This window comes from Notolepis coatsorum, assembly GCF_963971535.1.
Source record: "Notolepis coatsorum genome assembly, chromosome: 14".
NCBI classification, from domain to species: Eukaryota; Metazoa; Chordata; class Actinopteri; order Aulopiformes; family Paralepididae; genus Notolepis; species Notolepis coatsorum.
Window position 1 is genome coordinate 24,147,351 of NC_140178.1, and position 26,249 is coordinate 24,173,599.

General features: G+C 43.2%; 1 protein-coding gene across 1 annotated transcript; it reads left to right on the forward strand.

Annotated features, from left to right (window-relative positions):
* The first annotated feature begins 1,538 nt into the window (after nt 1-1,538).
* On the forward strand, nt 1,539-24,465 carry nfe2l1a (nfe2 like bZIP transcription factor 1a). Its single transcript, XM_084328911.1, has 8 exons — nt 1,539-1,928; nt 3,090-3,290; nt 17,171-17,428; nt 18,469-18,537; nt 20,103-20,240; nt 20,558-20,729; nt 20,901-21,734; nt 22,639-24,465. Exons 1-8 carry the CDS (start codon nt 1,668-1,670, stop codon nt 23,649-23,651), a joined length of 2,946 nt encoding a protein of 981 aa, XP_084185037.1. The 5' UTR covers nt 1,539-1,667; the 3' UTR covers nt 23,652-24,465.
* The last annotated feature ends 1,784 nt before the right edge of the window (nt 24,466-26,249 follow it).

Genomic DNA, 26,249 nt, shown 5'->3' on the forward strand with positions numbered 1-26,249 from the left:
ATGTCCAGCTGCAGGGACAACATCTCTGGATTTGGCAGTAAGTAGTAACAATGCGCCCCGCGGCGATGAATGATAGGTGTTATTACGCTGATATAGATAGGGACGTCTCGTCCTCCCGACTATATATTCGGCGTGACGTCTATGGCCAAATTCCAAAATCCTCCCTCCCCGTTAATTGGCTGACTTGGCAGTAACAAACAATGCCCCTGCAGTGATAGGTGTTACGCTGCATCGCTGATATAGATAGGGACGTCTAGTCCCGACAATAATTGAAAATGGGGGTCCCTGATGTAAACAAAACGAAAGTATTTCTCTGGTCTGCATCCCCTTAACCCTTAATAACAATTGTGTGCATTGAGCCGTGTATTGTACCCATTCTGCAATCTGTTAATAAAGTTTTCAATCAATCAATCAAACGTCTATGGCCAAATTACAAATCATCCCTCCCCGTTAATTGGCTGATATCAACCACTGTGTCTCCTGAGCCATTGTGTAGTGTGTGATGTGTGCGTGGTGTCAGACTGTCAGTGTATGGCAGGCAGCCATTGAGCCTGCCTAGTGGTGGTGGTGGTGGGGTTGAAGGGGTCTATTTCCACCCTACATTGTAAAGCTGTCTAGAAAAGCGCTATATAAATGCAACGCTCATTCATTCACTCAGGAGGTGAAACACATACAGTAGCCAAACTATTGTTATTACTAGGCTATTGCTACATACATCCAGGGGAATGTTCTTAGTATGGGTACATTTTCTGGTTCAGAATTGAGACCACTACTTGAATGAAGCTCATGGGCTCATTCATTGTCATTGTAGCACCCACCTCCAGCCTTGTATACCTGTCACTAGTTTGAGTGTTACTTCTATGTTTTCTGGCTTTGGGAGAGAGTAGCTCATCCACAAATATTGATTGCAATTTCCAAGGACATAGAAGTGACATTGTAATTCCTAATTTGACTCATTTGAGGATATCTTCACCTTATTTGATCTGCACTGAAATTCCTGCTTGCTTATTTTACCTCCAGTAATGGTCTGGTGTTCTGGTCTGTGTTCATTCACAGGACGACTGATATTTTTTGGACGGACCTGCAAAGACAGAGGAATGTTTTGTATTAATCATCAGTCCAACAATCAATAGATTGTTCCCGGAAAAAGACTTGCATATAGACCCATTATCTTACCAGCAACAGTTTGTAATCACCTTTTAAAAGTAGGGGCTGTTGAAAGACACAGTGACGGGAAAACACCATCTTGTCTCCTGTCGTTTCTTCCTCCCCTGCATCCGTCAGTCATTTTCACTTCCTCCTTCATTTGGAAATGAGAAGAAAACACAACATGTATCTACACTCATGTTAATGACACTGTTATAGTAAAATAAAAATAAAAAGGGCCCTTTTTCATAGAGTTAATTTCACACCTGGGAGCTGCCCAGTCCAACCACAGTCTCCCGCTGTTGGTCTCTGAGCAGCTCCATCCGAGCAGGTGGGGAGGGGGGGGGGGGTTAGTGCCTTGCTCAAAGGCATCTCCATAACCCACATAGCAATTGATTGTCCAGTGCCTTGCTCAAGAGCACCCCGTCAGCCCGTTAGGAGAGAGTATCACCCGTCCACTCCCCCTTGCCAAGATTTCTCCCATTCGGTCCGGGAGAATCGAACCAGCAACCTCGAAGGCCATGCTCTACCTCAAGAAGTACCTGACGGAGGGTCTGATCCAGGTGGCTCTCCTGCTGAGTCTGTGTGGGCTGAAGGTGGATGTGGGGCTGGAACCCTACCTGCTGCCCTCATGGCAGGATACGATCCTGGGTCCCACCTCTACGCTGAGCCCCACCCAGTTCCACAACCTGAGGAACCTGCACCCCAAGGACCCGGACCTGGACCACTTCTTTACGTCTCGCAGACTGCTGGGCTGGGTCCGATCGCTGGACAGGTTGCAGGTATAGTCACTTGGTTTTCATCTTCTTCTTCTTCTTTGAGTGTTTTGAATTAGAACTGAGCAATTCATTAATCTCAACTTTATCTCATCGTATCGGATGAGCTGAACATAGTAAAGGCCCATGCACAGTTTCAGTGTCTCCCAGAGAAGAGAAAAGAACTCCCGCACACTGTCCTTGTACTTGCTTACTTGCGTCGCGCATAATGAGAGTCTCTCTCCCGCTCTCGCACTAACTGGATATTTGGATAGAGTGTGTGTGTGTGTGTGTGTGTGTGTGTGTGTGTGTGTGTGTGTGTGTGTGTGTGTGTGTGTGTGTGTGTGTGTGTGTGTGTGTGTGTGTGTGTGTGTGTGTGTGTGTGTGTGTGTGTGTGTGTGTGTGTGTGTGTGTGTGTGTGTGTGTGTGTGTGTGTGTGTGTGTGTGTGTGTGTGTGTGTGTGTGTGTGTGTGTGTGTGTGTGTGTGTGTGTGTGTGTGTGTGTGTGTGTGTGTGTGTGATTTTTGGCTGGTGAAAATGCTGAGTGGCTACTAGTGACTTTGGAAAACCACTAGCCACAGTGGCTGGTGAACCAAAAACTTAATGTCAAGCCCTGCTTGCAATAGACTTTATTTAAAGTACAACATTTCATTCCTTAGACATTCATCGGGTAAAAGAAGAAAGAACAGAGACAATTTCCTAGGCACTCAGGTGAGGCCAATTATGGAACAGGAGCTGTCAGTCAGTCCCACAGTCTGTGCATTTAGCAGATTTTAAATTTTTCCCCCTCTAATTCCTTTCCTCAAAAATGGAATATGACCTAATGTGATATTCAAACCGTAGGAGCCACAATATTTGTTAAAGGTGAACATGTGTGTCAAAATACCATTCTAAATGTTTGTTATGGCCACCAGTGATGTCATCGGGGAGATTGAATCCTTGTGTTGACTGCTACATTATGATTTCATTGAGCTGTAATTAACACAACACAAGGATTCAATCTCCCCGATGACCTCACTGGTGGCCATATTCAAACTCATTAACTCTCAATAACTGTCAAACTAAATGCATGTGTGCAAAACTGTTAAGAGTTTTTGGATGTGCAAAATAAACCAGCATTGACTTTTGGTGAAGTGCCCCTTTAATGCCTATATAAACACCACTTCTTGTCTTTTCTCCCTCCTCCCAGGTCCCCAGTGCAGAGCTGGAGACTTGGCTGGTCCAGAGAGAAAGAGACACCCTCCCAGGGGGGACTCCAGACCAGCCCTCCCTGCTGGAGAGAGCCTCTGCTGGGCAGGACAGAGAGAGAGAAAGGCCTACCCCGGAGACTGGAGATAGCCTCGGTACCCTGGAGCAAACAGAGGAAGATAGTGATGATGTCATCAAAGAGGTATGGGTGTGGCTTAGAGAGAGGGCGTGGCTACATGGAAACTAATAATATCACTGTACTCAGAGGGACAGTAGTCTACATATCACAATAACTGCTCAGTTATTGAAAAATAATACATTCGGCAATCAAATCATTGTTCATCATATTGGATTGCATTGGATAAGACATAGTAGTGATTTAGGCAACAACACTGTGCATCACGATTCACAATATAAAAAAAGATGGTTTGAACAACAGCGTTGCCATGTTTAGGGTCTTAGAAACACATCAATGCTTTAAACTCAGAATGTCATTCAGCAGATTTTAAAAGGGATTTTTGTTATATCTTGTGTGCATAATGATGACGTACTTTACCTACCGATGCTGTACAATCAAAGAGGGTAAGCTAGACTTAGACTTTGTTTTTGGCCAATAGCTAGGCTAGCTGGTCCGTATCCGCTTCCATTCATTTGTGCTAAGTTAGGCTAGCATGCAGACAGATAGCTTTCTGCTGAATGCACAGAGAGGAAATCTGTATTTATCGTCTGGATAAAGATGGTAAGCACATTTCCCATAATATTGGTGTGTTCCTTTAACTCTCTTTGTATAGTGAAAGGGATTATTGTCACACCGACCTCAGGTGTGACATCACAACAGGCAGGTCGAGGCTGTTCTAGAAAGATGACATCACTAGGCTATGGAACTGTGGTTAACCTAGTAGCAACACCCTTTAAACACACACCCACACACACACACACACACACACACACACACACACACACATACACACACACTGGGGATTCCCAGCCTTAGCAATGTGTGTGTGTTACAAGGTTAATTTTAAACCAGTATTACTCAGAGATTTCAACACATACATACACACACCCACACACACACACACACACACACACACACACACACACACACAAACACTCCAGTATCAGGGTGGGGAGCATGTCTATGTTCCCCGGGTCCTATGTTCCCCGGGTCCTATGTTCCCCGGGTCCTATGTTCCCCGGGTCCTATGTTCCCCGGGTCCTATGTTCCCCGGTAGCGATAGATAGTCAGACCACCAGCTCTGATTCCAAACTCTAACCTTAACCAACTTCGAAAGAGGGCCTAAGCTTAACCAGTTCGAAACAAGGCGGACATTAATAATTAATAAAATAATAAAAATGTATAAAATGTTCAATCAATCAATCGGGGAACATAGGACCCGGGGAACATAGAACCCGGGGAACATAGGGATGACCCCTCAGGGTGAAGCAGAGACAGGGGTCAACTAACTTCATCAGCTATGTTGAATAGCTAACTTCATCAGCTATGTTGACTAGCTAGCTTCATCAGCTATGTTGACTAGCTAGCTTCATCAGCTATGTTGACTAGCTAGCTTCATCAGCTATGTTGACTAGCTAGCTTCATCAGCTATGTTGACTAGCTAGCTTCATCAGCTATGTTGACTAGCTAGCTTCATCAGCTATGTTGACTAGCTAGCTTCATCAGCTATGTTGAATAGCTAACTTCATCAGCTATGTTGACTAGCTAGCTTCATCAGCTATGTTGACTAGCTAGCTTCATCAGCTATGTTGAATAGCTAACTTCATCAGCTATGTTGACTAGCTAGCTTCATCAGCTATGTAGAATAGCTAGCTTCATCAGTTATGTTGACATAGGGATAGGGACAGACAATCATTGTAATTTCAGATGCAAAGCAACATCTCTATGACCGGTGTAGGTACAGGATACAGGATACACTTCCTTATGTGATTTGAATGCACATGCATGCCTAATGGATGCGGAACATAAACATAAACTGTGTGTGAATTCAAGGGTTGTAGCATTTGAAGACTGCATGTGTTGAATTGCATCACAGTGGCGTGACGAAGGCTGTCCCATTTTGGGGTCAGCCCTATGTTCCCACAGCCCTATGGTCCCACATTTCTAAGATTTTTCTGAATTATGTAATTGGTCATGTAATTATGTAATTGGCTACCAAATTAAGAGAAAGGGGGATAAAATCAGATACAAATTTATGAAAAAGGGAAATGTGGGAACATAGGGCTGTGGGACCATTGGGCTGTGGGAACATAGGGCCTAATTTTCAGAAAAATCTTAGAAATGTGGGAACATAGGGCTGTGGGACCATTGGGCTATGGGAAGATAGGGCCTAATTTTGAGTGAAAAAAAAGTCTTAGAAAAGTGGGAACATAGGGCTGTGGGACCATTGGGCTGTGGGAACATATGCATGCTCCCGACCCATTTTGAAGGCTCCTTCAAGTGCAGTTGAGAAATGCAGCCTTCTTTTCCTGAATTTGGAGAATCCCTCCAGGACAGCCAAGTAACCCAGAATGCATTTCAAGTCAAGTCAAGTCAAGTCAAGAGTTTTATTTGTCACGGCATACAAGTATACAATGAAATGCGGGTGGTCTTGCCCGCAACGATGTGCAATACAGTGGTACAACATATAATAGAATCCAATAAAAACAACATTGTGCAATAACAGGTAACAGGTAACATGGTGTGACATCTCGGTATCACACCAACGGGCAGATGCAGACTATTTACCAAGGCCGAACACTGTTTTAACGTACGACCAAGGGTCATTATTATACAGTTTTAATATTTTTTCAGGCAAGAATGTAACCATTTACATTCCCAATATTATGTGGTCAGTTTGTCCAAATAACGCCTGTTTGGAAATGTGCTGGTTTTAGAGATTGAACAGCTGCCCAGTTTAACTGGGAATCCCCATCCCCCCCAATAAATATGTTTCTTATACAACTTTCTTAATGTAGAAACTATATGTTTCTTATAAAGCTTTTTGAAGGCAGAACTATATGTTTCTTATACAACTTACTGAAGGCAGAAACGACATGTCTTTCTGATGGTTGAAATATAGGTTTCTTATCAAATCTTCTGAAGGCAGAGATTCTCTGTGTCCTACACACAGTCCTTTATAAACACAACCTGTCCTACACACAGTCCTTTATAAACACAACCTGTCCTACACACAGTCCTTTATAAACACAAGCTGTCCTACACACAGTCCTTTATAAACACAAGCTGTCCTACACACAGCCCTTTATAAACACAACCTGTCCTACACACAGTCCTTTATAAACACAAGCTGTCCTACACACAGCCCTTTATAAACACAAGCTGTCCTACACACAGCCCTTTATAAACACAACCTGTCCTACACACAGCCCTTTATAAACACAGGCTGTCCTACACACAGCCCTTTATAAACACAAGTTGTCCTACACACAGCCCTTTATAAACACAACCTGTCCTACACACAGCCCTTTAAACACAAGCTGTCCTACACACAGCCCTTTATAAACACAAGTTGTCCTACACACAGCCCTTTATAAACACAACCTGTCCTACACACAGCCCTTTAAACACAAGCTGTCCTACACACAGCCCTTTATAAACACAAGCTGTCCTACACACAGCCCTTTATAAACACAGGCTGTCCTACACACAGTCCTTTATAAACACAGGCTGTCCTACACACAGTCCTTTATAAACACAAGCTGTCCTACACACAGCCCTTTATAAACACAACCTGTCCTACACACAGCCCTTTATAAACACAAGCTGTCCTACACACAGCCCTTTATAAACACAAGCTGTCCTACACACAGCCCTTTATAAACACAGGCTGTCCTACATGTAACCGGTGTGATCTCGCTCTGCGTTTTGTGTAGATTCGACCCCTGTTAAGGGATCGCCCTGAGTGGGGGTTGAACCCCGGTCTCCCGCGCCGCGGGCGACATCGCAGACCACTATACCAAGAGGTGAATTCACCTCTTGGTAATGTGTCTGGATGCCTCTGGGGAGTGAGTTTACTTGCAGTACCGCTAACGTCCACAGTCACTTCACAACACTTTGAAGTGATTGATTGAATTGAAAACTGATTGATTGAAAACTTTATTTAACAGATTGCAGAATGGGTACAATACAGTACGGCTCAATACACACAATTGTTAAGGGGATGCAGACCAGAGAAAGACTTTCGTCTTGTTTACATCAGGGTCCCCCATTTTCAATTCATCATAACATATAATGACATACAGATAGACAGTATTCAGTATACCTTCACATTCTATTATCTTATGCAACTCATATTCACTCCACAAACTGAAATATACATACATTGTTGAATGAACAGCCTGTTTCTTGAAGTTAGACTCTCCTCTAAATTTAACCGTTTGTCGTAGAGACTTGCGGGTTGTACCATTGTACTCAGTAGGGATATCCTCTTTCATTGGATATATAGACATATTGACCACGTCCTTAGGCCGTGCCCCCTATTTGTATATTTTGAACAGTTTGTCATAGAGACAATACAGACCCTCTCCCGTTGGCCGGCGGTGCACAGGCATCACCCACACTTTCACAATTTCCCCGTGCGGAATTGTCTATTTTTTGTCTATTTGTCTAATTGTCTATTTTTTTTATTTACATTTTTTTATTAACACTTTGAGTGCCACGCCGGGTTTTCCTTTTTACCCCCTTGATGCCACGGTCCACTTCAATGTTAACGTTAATATCGCCTAATCTATGTTTTAAATTATCGCTATGTGTCTAATCTGCCCGTCGCTTATCAAAGAATACTTTTCCAGTCTGTGCTGTCAAGGCAGATTGGTTTTTTATCACTTCATTTCCGTTTCAGAGCATTTTGAAAAGCACCCGTTTTGAGGTAAAAAACCTTCCATTCTGGGGCATTCTATGATAATCGTCTTTTACTGGAATATTCCAGAACGTTGATATTTGTCGGCCTATTTATGAATCGTTTTCAAATAAACGCTAGATGATCAATATTATACATACACGCATGCCCATTCGAGGCGCGCACGGATAATCTGCGTGTTCATTTCCTCATGGATTTTTTCAGTAAAACCGAAAGAGCCCATTTCACAAAACAGCCTTTATCTTCATCAAAATTAGTCTGATTATCCTAACACTGATAACATAGATTCCTTACCTGACATCAGATGGTATCCAACTGGTATATTCCAATTCCTGATCACCATTCTAAAAAATCGATAAGTGTATGGATCCAACGTGATACAGTAGTACACATGATTCCGCAGGGCTGAGAGACTCCAGAATGAACTGTGGTAACCCCGGCTGGATCAGTGGACTGGAAAATGTGGAGTACCGGATTTTTTTCCCCATCCATTTTCATTGAGTCCATTCCAAAATCCCTTATGTCATCTGGGAGACGATAGGGGGCGCTTTTTTCCACATATACTCGGGTAGGCTCGCGTGATGCAATATGATTTCAGATCGCTAAAAAAAATAAAAATAAAAAAATCAGAGAAATCTCGTGAGTGGCTTTCAACATAACTATCGGAAACCCGAGATATCTCGTGTGTGGCAGTGAAAGTGTTAAAAACGAAGGTTCGAACATCCGTTCGAAGAACCCTGACGAAGTTTGAATCCCAAAAACAGGCTTCGGGACAGCCTTACCAAACATAGTATTTATATTATTCAAATGTAACTCAAACATGTTCCGTTGTGATGTATGATGTCATAATCAAACATTCTAGAACATTTGTGATGTCACAATATGATGTCATAATAGAACATTCTAGAACATTTGTGATGTCACACTATGATGTCTAGAACATTTGTGATGTCACAGTATGATGTCAAGCAAACATTGTAGAACATTTGTGATGTCACAGTATGATGTCATAATAGAACATTCTAGCACATTTGTGATGTCACAGTATGATGTCATAATCAAACATTCTAGAACATTTGTGTTCTATATATTATTCAACAATGTTCTCATAAGATCTCATTGTCCATAAGGCAGCACAGGACACAAGTCCTATGAAGAAGGATCCCAGAGCTAGGATGTTGGTTCCCTGGTGCAGTAAAGAGTGTGTAGCTGTAAGGAATAGGAAGAACGCGTATAGGAAGGTGAGACATTATTCAGGGGTGTGTCATGCAGTAGAATATAAGAGGTTATGGGCAATAGCAAGAAGAGTTATTAAAGATGCTAAAAAGAGTAGTTGGAGGAAGGTCTGTGAAACACTAGGCCCTGAGACTTCTGTGAGGCAATTGTGGGCAGTTGTACACAGAATGTCAGGAATATATAAGAAAAGCTCGATTCCAGTGATTCAGAAGGGTGAGGTAGAAGCAGTTACCAATAAAGAGAAGGCAGACTTGCTGGTGGAGGCCTTTCAAGCAGTGCATAGTTCTGGGAGTTTGGGGGAAGAGAGAGGGAGAAAGAGGATTGAACTGTTGTCGAAAAATTAGTGGAAGTTGAGTTGGAGCTCAGAAAATGAAAATCCGATTAATTTGTACTTTACAATGAAAGAGTTAGGGGATGCTATCCAAGCTGGTGCAAACACGACGCCTGGAAGAGATGGATTATCTTATGAATTATTTAAGAATTTGGATGATTTTGTAAAGGTAGAAATACTGTGTCTGTTTAATAAAGTGTGGTTAGAAGGCTGCTTGCCAGAGGAGTGGAAGCATTCGTTCTAGTCCATTCCGAGATCTGATGCGAACTCCCCCCCCCCTCTCCCCCCTCTAGTTTGTGTACACACTGCAGTCTTGGTTCGCTCCGGGTTCTGTTTACGGTTTGCCTTTTGATCGTTTACGCTTGCCGTAGGCGATGATGTCACGTTCGAAAATGTAAACAGGAAGTGTCTTAACACGACGGCGGAGACTGGATGCTGATATAAAATGAACAAATAACCAATAAATATGAAGTTATATTTGAACCTCTGTTGTCAAGCCTTGTCAATATAACCCACCCCATTTTATCACAAATGGATGGTGTTGTAGAGTCCGCTTTTGAGCGTTTTGCAGGGTTAACGATAACGCTAAACTAACGGCTAACGCTAGTTAGCTTAGCCTTTTACTAGTAACATTGCTGCATCGATTATATTGAATGTCATTGATCTACTGGTCGACCACGGCCGACTGGTTGGGCACCACTGGTATAATAGAAATAAATGCATTCGAACAAGAAAGTATAGTATACAGCAATCGCTAACGCTAAGATAACGGCTAACGCTAGTTAGCTTAGCCTGTCCAGCAGCTAACATTATCCCATCGCTCATGGCAATTATATTACATGTCATTGATCTACTGGTCGACCACAGCCGACTGGTTGGGCACCACTGGTCTAATAGAAATAAATGCATTCAAACAAGAAACCAATGTATAGAAATAGCATGGCAAACAAAAATTGCCAGGCCTAATACGAGCCAGAAGTGCTGTGCTTTGTAACGTGGCTTCATGTTTTCATCCACTGAGCTGTGAGGTTCCACATGCTTGTTTTTGGTTGAGGTCTGAACTCTCAAATTGCCCATAAATATAGTTTTTGTGGGTATTCTCCAGTTGTTGCTGTGTGGTTTTATCTGCCCAAAATTCAAGCAAGCATGACAGTAACGACCAGTGTTGTGCTAGTTACTGAAAAATAGTAACTCAGTTACTTTACTAGTTACTTCATTTCAAAGTAACTTCGTTACTGTACTAGTTACTTACACCCAAAAGTAATGAGTTACTGTGAAAAGTAACTATTTAGTTATTTAAAAAAAAATAAAAATTGCTCAAGTCCCATGCCCCATATACTCAAAATCGGTTGATCAACTTGACAGTTTCCATTCACATCACCGAACTCTGCTAAGCAATGTGGTCTAGAGCGTTTCATTATATATTCCCTCCCCGCTGTATGTATATTTCTCTCCCACCCACCCACCCCCTCCTAATGTACAGTCCCCTCCCCATCATATGTATATACTCTGTCAGGATCTAGGGGTAACAGTACTGTATATTTGAATACCGCTTATGTCACAAATGTATCAGTACTAAATACCTATATGTCCCTATGCCATAAATGTCATGTATGTTGTGTATGTCATAAATGTCTATATGAATTGAAAATGGGGGACCCTGATGGAAACAAGACAAACGTCTTTCTCAGGTCTGCATCCCCTTAACAATTGTATGTATTGAGCCGTACTGTATTGTACCCATTCTGCAATCTGTTAAATAAAGTTTTCATTCATTCATTCATTCATTCATCCATTCATTAATTCATTCATAACCATCTTGCAGCGTTGTTTAAGATATCAATCAAAGCATTGCAACGTTAGAATAGTTAGGATATCAATTGTGCATGAAAGGACTATATTTATATTGTTTGATTAGTATTATGAGATTCCCTGGCAGATTTCGTACAGTCAAAATCCGTTGATCTTGAGTTTCAGTGAACACATTGCACTCACCGTCACCAGTCTGCGGTGGTCGAGATGTAACGTTAGTCCAGTTGACTCCAGCAGCCCTTCAAACATGTTCTTTATCTCGTTTCCATGTTGTATATTAATTATCTCTCCAAGTAGTTGCTAAATGGTTTGTTAGTTCGTTATTATTACTGCGTTCTTATTATGTAGATTCATAGCGAGCGTCCTCTTGTTGTTTACTGTAGAGAGCGTCTATTTCTTTCAGAACGTCAGTGGCCAATCAGAAGTGCGAAAACCAGAATGAGGCTACGGAAAGAAATAATAATAATAATAATACTTCGTTTTATATAGCGCCTTTCAGTCTACAGTAAACAAAACAAACGCAGGCGAAATAAGGACGCTCGCTATGAATCTACATAAAAAGAACGCAGTAACGAACTAACAAACCATTCAGTAACGTAAGTAGCGTTACTGAATTTCAAAAGTAATGCGTTAGAGTACTAGTTGCGGCAAAAAGTAACTTCGTTTCTGTAACGCGTTACTTTGTAACGCGTTAGTCCCAACACTGGTAACGACGTTGTGTGTGTCACGCCCCCCGCTCCCACTGGCCCGCATCTGAAACCACCTAATCCAACTGGCCCAGGTTCAGCGGGGGGGTAAAACGAATCAGCGCCGGTTCGATCCCAAAAGGGGCGTGCCCGTCTGAGTGAGAACACTCCCCCCTGTGCCCCGGGGCGGTGATTCGATCCCAATAGCTGAGTGAGAAAGGCCCCTAAGTCTAATTATAAGTCCATCGTGACTGTGGATAGACTCGCGGTACCTCCGTTACATACACACAGATCTTTATAAACACAAGATATCCTACAAACATTTACATTTACATTTAGTCATTTGGCTGACGCTTTTATCCAAAGTTCTGTACAACAAGTCAGCAGGAAGGGTACAACTCTGGGTAAGTAACATTGTTCGTCAAACAGTGTCGAACTTGTGTACTGCAGACTTGAGTGTATATTAGCATAATAATATAGGTAAAAAGGTAATGATATAGGCATGGTAGATTCCCTAGTAGCAGAGTGCATACTAGTAAAATACAGTACACATGAAATATGTGTACTTATAAACACGAGAGAATGTCGGGGCGGCTAGGTGGTGTAGTGGGCAAGGCACTCGCCACCAATGTGGAGACGCTAGGGTTCGCATGTTCGAATCCAGCGCTCCACATTGTTTTCAGTTTGGCTGGTCGTCCGTACTAATACACATTGGCCGTATTAGAGGGTGGGAAACTGATGGGTGGGGATCGGGCGTTGTGGACAGCGACTCCTACAGGTCGGTTGGTGCGCCTGCGCAGTAGAATCAGGAAGTGTCGAGGGCAGCGTGAGCCTCCCACGGCGCGTTACTCCTCGCCACTGAGAGATCGAGCTGCGCAGGTGAAAAGATGCGACTGCTGTTACCTCAAGTACCGGAGGGGACTTCTTGTGCTATGTATGACTTAGTCCACATTGCAGCCGGCTTGTGGGAGGCAAGAAACAGCGTTCGTGACAGGGGAGGGTTGAATTGGATGATACGAAATTTGGGATGGGAGAAAATATAGAAAATGGAAGAAAAAGTGGATAAAAAAAAAAAAAACACAAGAGAATGTCTGGGTATGAAAACAAGCTAACACTCTCACAGGCCTTCGCATCACAAGAGTAGTCTAGATGGGGATCTGAGTGCACTTTCCTTTCCTTCGATAACTGAAAGTGAATCTGTTGTGAATCCCCCTCGCAGATCAAATAGCACGTGCATACTATCTCTATAGCTCTAAATACATAATATGCCCGGCACACACCTGCACCGAATACACATGCTCCTAGAGAACCAGAGCTGACTTGTTTTATAGCTTTACCACTGGCCTTGTGACCGAGTGTGTTTGGTTGTTTTGAAACCTGAGACCCAGCGATCAACACTGGCCCATGTAAATGCCTTACGCAACCTGCTGTTTACTGGACTGCTTCCTACAAGTTGTGTATCTCACGCGCACACGCACGTGCACACGCACAAATAAATTACATATATATGTCCACATATATATACAAGGACATAAACACTAATAATCCAATCAGATATTGAAAGACACAATCACACACTATGAATTGAAAATGGGGGACCCTGATGTAAACAAGACAAACGTCTCTCTCTGGTCTGCATCCCCTTAACAATTGTGTGTATTGAGCCGTACTGTATTGTACCCATTCTGCAATCTGTTAAATAAAGTTTTCATTCATTCATTCATTCATTCACAGACAGACAGAAACATGCACATTATGAACATAAACATGCCACACACACACACACACACACACACACACACACACACAGAAACATGCATGTGACAACATTATGCACATAAACACACACACACACACACACACACACACACACACACATGCACACATTACACTCAGTTTCCACGCTGAGATTAAGTGATATATTGGATTTATTCATGTTTTGCTAACTCTAGCATTGAGAGAGTTACTCAATATAAATATCTTGGTATCTAGCTTTATGACTGCTGAAACCTCTGACAAGTTCTACTAAAGTGAAATATCCCCTTAAAATGCGGTAGAAAACAATACAATTAACCTGTGTGTTAAACAGTAACGGCCTAAAGCCATCATTTATTTTTTGCATTATGACTTATTTACCTTGTTATTATTATTACCTCTGCGGCCACCTCTGTGTGTGTGTGTGTGTGTGTGTGTGTGTGTGTGTGTGTGTGTGTGTGTGTCTGTTGTGTTGTGTGTGTGTGTGTGTGTGTGTGTGTGTGTGTGTGTGTGTGTGTGTGTGTGTGTGTCTGTATGTCTGTGTGTGTCTGTCTGGCTGTCTGGCTGTCTGGCTGGCTGTCTGGCTGTCTGGCTGTCTGTCTGTCTGTCTGTTCATATATCCTATCTGGATAAGTAAATGGCTGGATTGACATAACATTTGCTGTGCACATGCATGACCCCAAGAGGAAGAAATCTACTTTGGCTGGATTCCATGACCTCTCCTGTAGCGCCACCATTAGGCCAATCTTTCCATCTTCAAACGAGCATATCTCCTGACCTGTTAATTGTACGTTCACAAAACGTGCTGTGAATACTCACTACACCTGGGGGGAGAAAACCGTTGATTTTGGTGACCCTGTGACCTCTCTGCCTGGGTCTGTTGAGACGGGCAATATCAGCAACGTTTGTCTCTGTCACCTACCGGGTAAAATGTTGCATGTGAAAGTAGTGGCAAAGTGAGAGATTGTTAGGCCTTGGCAAAGGTCTGCATTCTTCTAGTTGTTACTTTGTGACTTTGACCTATTGGTCAGTGACTTGGACATTGAGTGTTAGCAGAGTGGAGAAAGACGGTCACAAAATCCACTAAGTCAGAAATTCCAAGTTCCATATGAATGGGCCGGCCGGGGCAGTTGCTCCCTCTTCCAAGAGATCAGAGTTCAACAGTCTGGGGGGTTCAGTGCCTTGCTCAAGGGCTCTTTGGCAGACGTAGTGGTAGATATAATATGGGTCACCAGCTCACAGCTGGATTTCACCCTGCTGTCGGTGCAGGGGATTGAACCAGCGACTTTTAGGTTACCAGGTTAACTACATCTATACATGTCCACGAAGGCTAGCCAGTTTGCTGCCAGGGGGGTGTTGGGTTTCTCTGAAAGCCCCCAGCCAGGCCATAGGAAGGTGACAGCTATTCCTAGCCTCCCTGTTGGTCTCTAGGGTGCATATAGAACCTCTGATGTATATAGGTCAGTAGGAGGGAATGTCTGACAATAGCAGATGAACAGTACGTCTGCGTTTTACTTGCCAGACTGTCAGGGACAGGATTTTCTTGTCTAGACGAGCTGCCCGCCACGCCTCGAAAGATTTCACAAGTTTTAGCTTCGCCGTAGTTTCGACGACACATGATTTCTAAAGTAAACGCAGTTTCAGAGAATTCCATTAGTATTGACTCAATTAGTATTGGTTTCATTAGCATTCAGATTTCAGTTGCCTCCTGCTACTGTAGCAGGATTGTGTTCTGTGAGCGCAAAGGTGGAGAGGCGGGAATTTGAGTCATATGTTATACTATGGTAACATCAGTTATTGCATACGTTACTATGGTAACGTAAGCAGTAAAATGCGATTACTGGCTGGAAGCACGTTTATTTGTGAGACAAGTAGGGTGGCGCCTTTCACGTCATTGTAATAAGAATAAAGAACATAATAGGCTTGAATTTATTATCATTTATAGTAAGAACATGGCCACGTGTCATAGATGTAAACTGCTCTTACACAAAGTGCCTTTGAGCCGCTACTAGGAGCAGGGTGGCTAACTGTGAGTGAATGACTGAGTGAGTTAGTGACATCGCTGGAGGTGCTTTGCATCTAAAAAAAATAAAACATAGAAAACAAATAGCAGGGGGCGATCTGAGGCCAGTGGCAAGTCAACAGCAGGCGATGCCCCAACATGTAGGTAGACTGTCTGCGTGTTCACACAGCCTAAAAATACAGAGGGAATAACAAACCTGTCCTGTTAATAGAGAGGAATGACATGGAAACATGCCAGAGTATCCCTGGGAGCAGAGTGCCAGGGCATCTCAGTGCTACAGAACTGGGTCATCCCTATGTTCCCCGGGTCCTATTAATTATAATATTATTATTATTATTATTATTATTATTATTATTATTATTATTATTATTATTATTATTATTATTATTATTATTATTATTATTATTATATATAGCCTATATATAGCTTATATACAGTATATGTCTCATTGAAGAAATAGGTGTTGCATGTTTTCTGTATAAATGATAGATTTACTATATACAGTATTAGGGCTGACCTTCGAATTTTTTTGGCATTCGAAGCTTCGGGGCCGAGATTCGATTTTAATTCAAAGCTTCGAGATAAAAAAAAAAGTATATATTTTTTTAATTATTATTATTATTTTTTTGAAAAAAATTATGTTGTGGGACTTTTACACCACTTTGTTCAACTTTGTCAGTGCTGTAAAGTTTAAACCTTTTTAAATTTTAGACAAACGAAACACTTTGCTTTCATGAAATATTGTAAACCGTCATTTGAGGCTTTATAAAAGCAGCATAATGAACACAAATCTGTCAGTGCCGAGTTTGACCTCATCTTAAATAACAAACAGCATTGCTTGTTGTAGTTAACAAAGAGAGGCAGAGTTGATTTTGCAAAAAATTAATAGAATTAAAAAATATATATATATTTTTTAAATATATTACAATTTTATTTTCCCATTCGAATCCCATGCCCATCGAACGAAGCTTCGAAGTATTTAAGACAGCCCTATACATATAGTCTATATTTTGCCTATAGCCTATATTGCGGCCACACTCTCATACAACTCTGTCACTGCTGTTCTTTTAGGAATAGAAGTTTAACCTTTGGATGCTTATAATATTGCTCAAATCAATTTCAATTTAGTAGTTAATTCGCTTGAAAATCTTATCTAAAAAGGGATCTAGAAGCCTTTTCCGGGAGCGGAACACACCGGACACAGTGAAGCTCATGAGCTATTCTGGTCGGGTACCACCAGCGTCATGGGATCAGTAAACGGCTACGGTATCATTTCTAGAGCATAAAATGTGAATGACACAAATGTAAAACAATGTCCATAAACCTTTTGGTGTTTGTTTGTTTGTTTGTCTTCCCCAGGACGATGAATCAACAGAGAGCCTGTGGTCTATTGGTCACTACAACCAGAGCATGCTTCCTATTGGTCCCTCCAACCAATTCCTCGCCAGCGAGCCCCATCATCAGAATTCACAGAATACAGCACTGGGAGAGGAAGAGGAGGAGGAGCTGGCGAGGATCCAGTGGGGAGGAAGACAAGAGGAGCAGAGGAGAGATGGAAGGAGAAGGTTTTACAGCGACGTGGACAACAGAGAGGTGCCTCAGGATGAAGCAGAGCGGGTAAGAATAAGAATAATTTGATAAACGTGATTTAAAACGTGCTAAAATACAATAACGTGTCAAAGTAACAAAGTCGTGGATGATGTTACGCCCGCTCCGCATGCAGCGCTTCAGGTAGATGTCCTTCATAGTAGGTACTAGTTGGGTGCCGATGGTGAACTCTGCAGATTTAACTACCCGCTGCAGGGCCTTCTGGTCAGCAGCAGTGCAGTTGCCATACTGTACCACGCCGTTATACAGGATGTTAAGATGCTTTCTGTAGTCGCAGCGGTAGAAGTTGGTGAGGTGTTTTTGTGACAGGTTGGCTCTTTTTAGCCTCCTCAGAAAGTAGAGGTGCTGTTGGGCCTTTTTTATCAGGGAGGAGGTGTTCGGGGGCCATGTCAGGTCCTCAGTGACGTGGACACCCAGAAACCTGAAACTTGACACACATACAGTTGTTAAACTGAGTTTAGGTGGGTTTATCCTCCACTACATCCCTGAATGGTAATAAAAGGGTGTTAAACTGGGTTTAGGGTGGTTTACCAGAGCTTATCCAGGCATGTAAAATATGCCGTTAGCCTCTTTCATGGCTGGAAGTGAGTGACAGACAGCTTGGAATTGGAGCCCAGCGCTTCAGCAAACATTGGAGAACTGCCAGCCATGCAGAACGTAACGTGACAAACTTTGTACAGGTGCACCTAAATTCAATTAAATTGTCCATTGAAACCAATACTAATGGAACTCTCCATTGAAACCAATACTAATGAAACTCTCTATTTTAAAACCAATACCAGTGAAATTCCCCATTGAAACCAATACCAGTGAAATTCCCCATTGAAACCAATACAGTGAAATTCTCCATTGAAACTGGTACTACTGAAATTTCCATTGAAACCAGTACCAATGAAACACTCCATTGAAACCAATACGAATGAAACTCTCCACTAAAACCAATACTAATTAAATTCTCCATTAAAACCAATACCAATAAACAATCAATTGAAACCAGTACTAATGACATTCTCCATGTTCACTGTCTCTGTCTCTCTCTCTCCCTCCAGACTTCTCCCTCTCTTCAGGAGTGTTTAAGGCTGCTGGGTGAGACCTTTCCTCTCCGACAAGAGACACAGGTACTGGTGCCCTACACCTTCTATTCTATCTGTTCTACCTGTTCTACTATGTTCTGTCTATTCTATCTGTTCTACCTGTTCTACTATGTTCTGTCTATTCTATCTGTTCTACCTGTTCTACTATGTTCTGTCTATTCTATCTGTTCTACCTGTTCTACTATGTTCTGTCTATTCTATCTGTTCTACCTGTTCTACTATGTTCTGTCTATTCTATCTGTTCTATCTGTTCTACTATGTTCTGTCTATTCTATCTGCTCTATCTACTCTACCTTGTTCTACTCTATTCTATCTGTTCTACTCTATTCTATCTACTCTACCTTGTGCTACAAATTGTTTTCTTGTATTCTGTTCTCTGCTCTTGTATTCTGTTCTCTGCTGTTGTATTCTGTTCTCTGCTCTTGTATTCTGTTCTCTGCTCTTGTATTCTGTTCTCTGCTCTTGTATTCTGTTCTCTGCTCTTGTATTCTGTTATCTGCTCTTGTATTCTGTTCTCTGCTCTTGTATTCTGTTCTCTGCTCCTGTATTCTGTTCTCTGCTGTTGTATTCTGTTCTCTGCTCTTGTATTCTGTTCTCTGCTCTTGTATTCTGTTCTCTGCTCTTGTATTCTGTTCTCTGCTCTTGTATTCTGTTCTCTGCTCTTGTATTCTGCTCTCTGCTCTCTTGTATTCTGTTCTCTGCTCTTGTATTCTGCTCTCTGCTCTCTTGTATTCTGTTCTCTGCTCTTGTATTCTGTTCTCTGCTCTTGTATTCTGTTCTCTGCTCTTGTATTCTGTTCTCTGCTCTTGTATTCTGTTCTCTGCTCTTGTATTCTGCTCTCTGCTCTCTTGTATTCTGTTCTCTGCTCTTGTATTCTGCTCTCTGCTCTCTTGTATTCTGTTCTCTGCTCTCTTGTATTCTGTTCTCTGCTCTTGTATTCTGCTCTCTGCTCTCTTGTATTCTGTTCTCTGCTCTCTTGTATTCTGTTCTCTGCTCTTGTATTATGTTCTCTGCTGTTGTATTCTGTTCTCTGCTCTTGTATTCTGTTCTCTGCTCTCTTGTATTCTGTTCTCTGCTCTTGTATTCTGTTCTCTGCTGTTGTATTCTGTTCTCTGCTCTTGTATTCTGTTCTCTGCTCTCTTGTATTCTGTTCTCTGCTCTCTTGTATTCTGTTCTCTGCTCTTGTATTCTGCTCTCTGCTCTCTTGTATTCTGCTCTCTGCTCTCTTGTATTCTGTTCTCTGCTCTCTTGTATTCTGTTCTCTGCTCTTGTATTCTGTTCTCTGCTGTTGTATTCTGTTCTCTGCTCTTGTATTCTGTTCTCTGCTCTCTTGTATTCTGTTCTCTGCTCTCTTGTATTCTGTTCTCTGCTGTTGTATTCTGTTCTCTGCTCTTGTATTCTGTTCTCTGCTCTCTTGTATTCTGTTCTCTGCTCTTGTATTCTGTTCTCTGCTGTTGTATTCTGTTCTCTGCTCTTGTATTCTGTTCTCTGCTCTTGTATTCTGTTCTCTGCTCTTGTATTATGTTCTCTGCTGTTGTATTCTGTTCTCTGCTGTTGTTTCTTCATTCTATCGTGCTGTTTTCTTTCAGTCGTCTGATGATGTGGGGGTGAACCACAGGGAGGTTGTGAAGGAGCATCTCTCCCCAGCCAGAGGGCCTCTCCTGCCCCATCTTGACCCCAGCCTGGACCTGGAGCAGCAATGGGAGGATCTACTGGCCTGCATGGAGGTAGTAACACAACCATGAGAAAAGATACATTAGAATAATATTATATATAATGAATATATTAACCATAGTATAATAATAATAATATATATATATATATATATATATATAATGAATATATTAACTATATTATATGATATACATTATAATAAATATATTAACTATAGTATATTATATATAATTAATACATTAACTATATTATTATGTAATGTAATTAATATGTTAACTATAGTATAATAATATTGTATATAATTAATATGTTAATTAAATGGCAATTCTTAAACCAATCAAGTGATTAAATTGACACGTTGGGTTTATAGGACATGGACTCCCCGGCGCCGACTGCCTTGTCAGACCACACAGTCCCTGAGGTCACCCAGCACTCTAGAACCATCCAGGATTCTGGTTCCACAGTTCTGCATCATTGCCATAGCAACAGTGGTCCAGTGGTGCATCACGATGTCAGCCACCAGGAGGCTGTCCTGCCACAAGGTACAGTAAATCACTGAAAAGTAACTGAATGTAATCAGATTATACTACTTTGAGTTTGAGCATTCAAATTATTATTATTATTATTATTATTATTATTATTATTATTATTATTATTATTATTATTATTATTATTATTATTATTATTATTATAATCTTGTTTTCTGCTCCTAGGTCTACTGCTGCCCCAAGCCCACAGACCCTTCAGCCCTGGGGTGGGGGTTAGAGGTCATCCTCTGGAGCTCAACCCAGCCCTGGCCCCCCTGATGCCCAGCGCACAGTTAGAGGACTTCAGCTTGAGTTCACACAGATCTGTGGACAATTACAGCATGAACCCCACACAGAATCCCTCTTATAGCATGGATCTGACCGCCATGCAACGTCACAGGGATGACATCACTATGGATCTGGCCACACGTCGCACGGATGACATCACTATGGACCTACATACACAAGATGATTCAGATCATTTCAATATGAACTTTCTTACAGAGGATCTCTCCTTTGACTCTGGCACATATTCGACAGAAGACACTCCAGGTAACGTCGATGTGGGTCCATATTCACAATCCCCAGCTACTGAAACATTTGACACCTTGGACATGAACTTATATCCAAGTGACCCGGTATCCCCCAGCTCCTCCTCCTCCTCTCTGCAGCCGAATGGTAGGTCCCCTGACTTTTCAATGACCCCCTCCAATCACTTCCTGGTTAGTGAGGAAGAGGAGGAGTGGGGTGATGAAGGTGTGCCCAGCCTGCTAGGCGAGCTTTTGGAGGATGCAGTCATCTTGGATGAGACCAGTTTGTTGGATCTGGCTCTAGAGGAGGGTTTCAGCTCCGAAATGGTTGCCATGCTGGAAGAGGAGGGATACTTTGGACCTGAAGTGGCTGAAATGGAAACTGGCAACTTTGGCACCAAAATGTCAGATGTGGAGGAGGAAGATGAGGGCCATCCAGGCACTGAAACAGCAGAGAGAAAGCAGAGGTACCTCGGGACCCCTGAGCAAGGTAATTATATACATTTTATGAATGAATGGTATTGTAAGGGTATTGTTAGCTCAAATAATTCAAACCTTTATTTATTCTTGAAAGAGACATTGAGGTTTTACCCTCATTTCCAAAACGGTCAAGATTACAGGCATATCAAAACAGGTAAAAAACACAAATAAAGAAAATAAAGGAGAAGAAAATCTATTGTAATTAGACATTGAATAAATAGTCTAAAAAAACTGGTGAAAAAAGAAAGAAAGAATTAAAAACAGTTACATACTGAAGCGGGAAGATAATCAATTGTTTTTTTAAATTGTCCATAGGATAATGGAGTATTTTTAGCATGAGTTGAATTTCATTCCTTTAATGCCAGGGCATTAAAACAAAAGGCTGACCTATATCGCTTGCTTTATTTGCTTTAAGTACAATCGCAAGGCCAATAAGCACATTTGCAGAGCATTAAATGAGAGTTGTTGTTTGTGTTAAATAACGAGACAGGAGACTAGAGCGTATCCACTGTGCATCTGTATTGAATCCCAACCCATAACACAACAGCGTACCTTACATCCTGGTCCCTGCTGGACCGTACCAACACACACCATTGTGGGGGGGTTTATATAACAATCCCATTCTCTTGTAACAGTTGTAGGTTCTCAATGGCTTGTTGTACAGAGTCAGCAATACAATAGACAATAGTGTCATCCACATAAAGATGAACTTGACAGCCACTCAAAGATGAGACAATATTATCAATATATATGGTAAATGAGACAAGACCCAGGATTGATCCCTGCAGGACGCCTTTTGTAATGTTAAGAACTCTGGGCATTCCAAGTTTTCACACACTGAGGTCTCTGTCTCTCTTTTTTATAATAATAATAAAGAAGAAATGCCTCCCTTCCCTCCTTGTCTTTGTCTGCAGGTCAGGAGGACCGGGTAGACACAGACTCAGGGCTCTCCTTAGACTTCAGCCACAGTCCTGCGTCTCCCTGTGCCTCTGAGGCCTCCTCCTACTCCTCCACATCCTCTTCTTCTGCCTCCTCCTCCTCATCCTCCTCTGCCTCAATGGTGGGGAGTCCATTCACTGAAGAGGAGGAAGAGGTGGTGGTGGTGGACTTTGATATGGAAGTGCAGGTGAAGATAGAGGAGGAGGAGGAGGAAGAAGGGGCAGTAGGTGGAAGCTACTCCACAGACATGAGGAAGATGAGTTACCAGGAGTCTCAACAGTTCACGCCCTGGCACATCAGACACGACCACACCTATAACCAGCCTTGGTCCTCCTCTCCTGCACCAGGCAAAACCTCCAGCAGCTACATCAAATCCTCCCCGCAGCACGGCCACAGCGCCCCCTATCAGCCCATGTCCTCCCTGCGACGTGGCCGCAGCAGCCGCTACCACCTCTCCTCTGGGGAGGATATTTCCGAAGCTGAAATGAGGAGCCGTGACGAGCGCCGGGCACGCTCTTTGAAGATTCCCTTCAACAACGACCTCATCGTTAACCTCCCCGTGGAGGAATTTAACGAGCTCCTGACCGATCACCGCCTTAACGAGGAGCAGCTCACCCTCATCCGGGACATCCGTCGACGTGGGAAAAACAAGATGGCTGCCCAGAACTGCCGGAGGAGGAAACTGGACATTCTGCTTGAGTTGGAGGATGACTCGTCAGGGCTGAGGCGTCGGCGCACACAGCTGCTCCGGGAGAAACAGGAAATGATCAGATCTCTAAAGGAAATGACGCGCAGCCTGAGCGTGTTGTATCAGGAAGTGTTTTCCAGCTTGAGGGATGAGGAGGGGAGGCCGCTGAGCCCGACAGATTACATGCTTCAGGTTGGGCCAGACGGGACTGTAGCGGTGTCTTCACGCCAGCAGGGGGCAGCACTGACAAAGCCTGGTGGCAAAGCAGCCAGCAAGAAACGGAGACACATGAAGAAGTGAAGAGGATTGAGAGACTGATTGGACAGGTTGTAATTATCGATGGAGGGATGGAGGTTAAATAAAGTTATCTCAGGCGGAAGCAGAGGAACAGAGACGGTGAGAGATTGAAAACCGTCCTTCATCAAGCTGAAGCATTTCTACTCGAGAAAAGGACTCGAACTTGAACGTGACACAAACCGGCCTTGAACGAACGAGACACAGGTCTGTGTGTGGCGTCTGTAGAAAGAGAACGCCGGGAAAAGTGAGAAGAATTCTGGACCTGAACCTCGGTTAACAGGACTTCCAACACTGAACTGCGAATGTGAACACTGTAATGTTTTAAGTCTTGTAACGTACAAGCCTTGAACAAAATAAGCGGTGGGTCCCCTTCTGTCGGCCAGCCGACCAAATAGCCAAGAGAGGTTGGTTTGGCGATGAGGAGGAAGAGGGGTGACCGGGGTCTTTCCGGCCCGCTATAGGCAAGCTTTTGGTGTATGCTGTTGTCTTGGACGAGATCGTTTTGTTGGGTCTGTTGGGCTAAATGATAAATAATGTCGAATTATCTGGGCTTCACATTAGCCTCTGACATCGTTGGGAACCACTGCTTTAGTCCAACATATTCCTATATTCTCAGGGAGTCGTATGTCCGTGACAACACTGCACAGTCTGACACGACTGCCATTTGTGACTGCAACCAAAAAGCAACAGCTTATAGAAATTAAGTGGTGCAGTGGGCAAAGCGCTCACCACGAATACTGAAGGCGCTGGGTTTCCCTGTTCGAGCCCAGCGCTCCACATTGCTTTCAGTTTAGCTGGTCGTCCGCACTAATACACATTGGCAGTATTAGGGGGAGGGAAACTGATGGGTGGGGATCGGTCGTTGTGGACAGCGACTCCTACAGGTCGGTTGGTGCGCCTGCTCAGTAGAATCAGGAAGCGATGGGGGCGGTGCCCCTCCAAAGCGCAGACCCCTGACGCTGAAAGATTGCGCCGCACAGGTGGAAAGATGCGACGGCTGCTACCTCGAGTATCGGAGAGGACTCGTGCTATGTATGACTTAGTCCACATTGCAGCCGGCTTGTGGGAGGCAAGAAACAGCGTTCGAGACAGGGGAGGGTTGAATTGGACGATACGAAATTGGGATGGGAGAAAAAAGTGGATAAAAAAAATTATTAAATGCTTACTGACACCAGAGAGGGATTTTGAAAGACGGCAGCTGCTGTCCAAGGGGCAAAATGTTTGAACTATTATTCCAAACTAATTTCATTACATTTTAATGAACAAAATGGATATTTGTTTGACGTTGGTTGTTCATATTTGTTGATAAGAGTCCGCCAACCAGGGCGGCTACGTGGTGTAGTGGGCAAGGCACTCGCCACGAAATGCTGGAGACGCTGGGCTCGTCAGTTCGAGCCCAGCGCTCCACATTTGCTTTCAGTTTAGCTGGTCGTTCATACTAATACACATTGGCCGTATTAGGGGGTGGGAAACTGATGGGTGGGGATCGGGCGTTGTGGACAGCGACTCCTACAGGTCGGTTGGTGCGCCTGCGCAGTAGAATCAGGAAGTGTCAGGGGCAGCGTGAGCCTCCCACGCGTTACTCCTCGCCACTGAGAGATCGAGCTGCGCAAGTGAAAAGATGCAACTGCTGTTACCTCAAGTACCGGAGGGGACTTGTGCTATGTATGACTTAGTCCACATTGCAGCCGGCTTGTGGGAGGCAAGAAACAGCGTCCGTGACAGGGGAGGGTTGAATTGGATGATACGAAATTGGGATGGGAGAAAATCTAGAAATGGGAGAAAAAGTGGATCAAAAAAAAAAGAGTCCGCCAACCAGACCATGTGACACAGGAAGATATCATTTGCCTGCAGGAACCACACATCTCAGGGATGTTCTGCAGAAACCACACATCTCAGGGATGTTCTGCAGAAACCACACATCTCAGGGATGTTCTGCAGAAACCACACATCTCAGGGATGTTCTGCAGAAACCACACATCTCAGGGATGTTCTGCAGGAACCACACATCTCAGGGATGTTCTGCAGAAACCACACATCTCAGAGATGTTCTGCAGAAACCACACATCTCAGGGATGTTCTGCAGAAACCACACATCTCGGGGATGTTCTGCAGGAACCACACATCTCGGGGATGTTCTGCAGAAACCACACATCTCAGGGATGTTCTGCAGAAACCACACATCTCAGGGATGTTCTGCAGAAACCACACATCTCAGGGATGTTCTGCAGGAACCACACATCTCTGGGATGTTCTGCAGGAACCACACATCTCAGGGATGTTCTGCAGGAACCACACATCTCGGGGATGTTCTGCAGAAACCAGAAACCACACATCTCGGGGATGTTCTGCAGGAACCACACATCTCAGGGATGTTCTGCAGAAACCACACATCTCAGGGATGTTCTGCAGAAACCACACATCTCAGGGATGTTCTGCAGAAACCACACATCTCAGGGATGTTCTGCAGAAACCACACATATCGGGGATGTTCTGCAGGAACCACACATCTCGGGATGTTCTCAGGGATTTAGGGGGAAGATATGTTGGCTTTTTACCACCAACATGCATTCTAACATTTTACAATGTGTTTTCAATGGT

Coding starts and splice junctions, on each gene's coding strand:
- nfe2l1a (XM_084328911.1), top strand. CDS start 1,668: ATGCTCTACCTCAAGAAGTACCTGACGGAGGGTCTGATCCAGGTGGCT. Junction 17,429..18,468: donor CTCAGGATGAAGCAGAGCGG/GTAAGAATAAGA, acceptor CTCTCCCTCCAG/ACTTCTCCCTCTCTTCAGGA. Junction 18,538..20,102: donor CTCTCCGACAAGAGACACAG/GTACTGGTGCCC, acceptor GTTTTCTTTCAG/TCGTCTGATGATGTGGGGGT.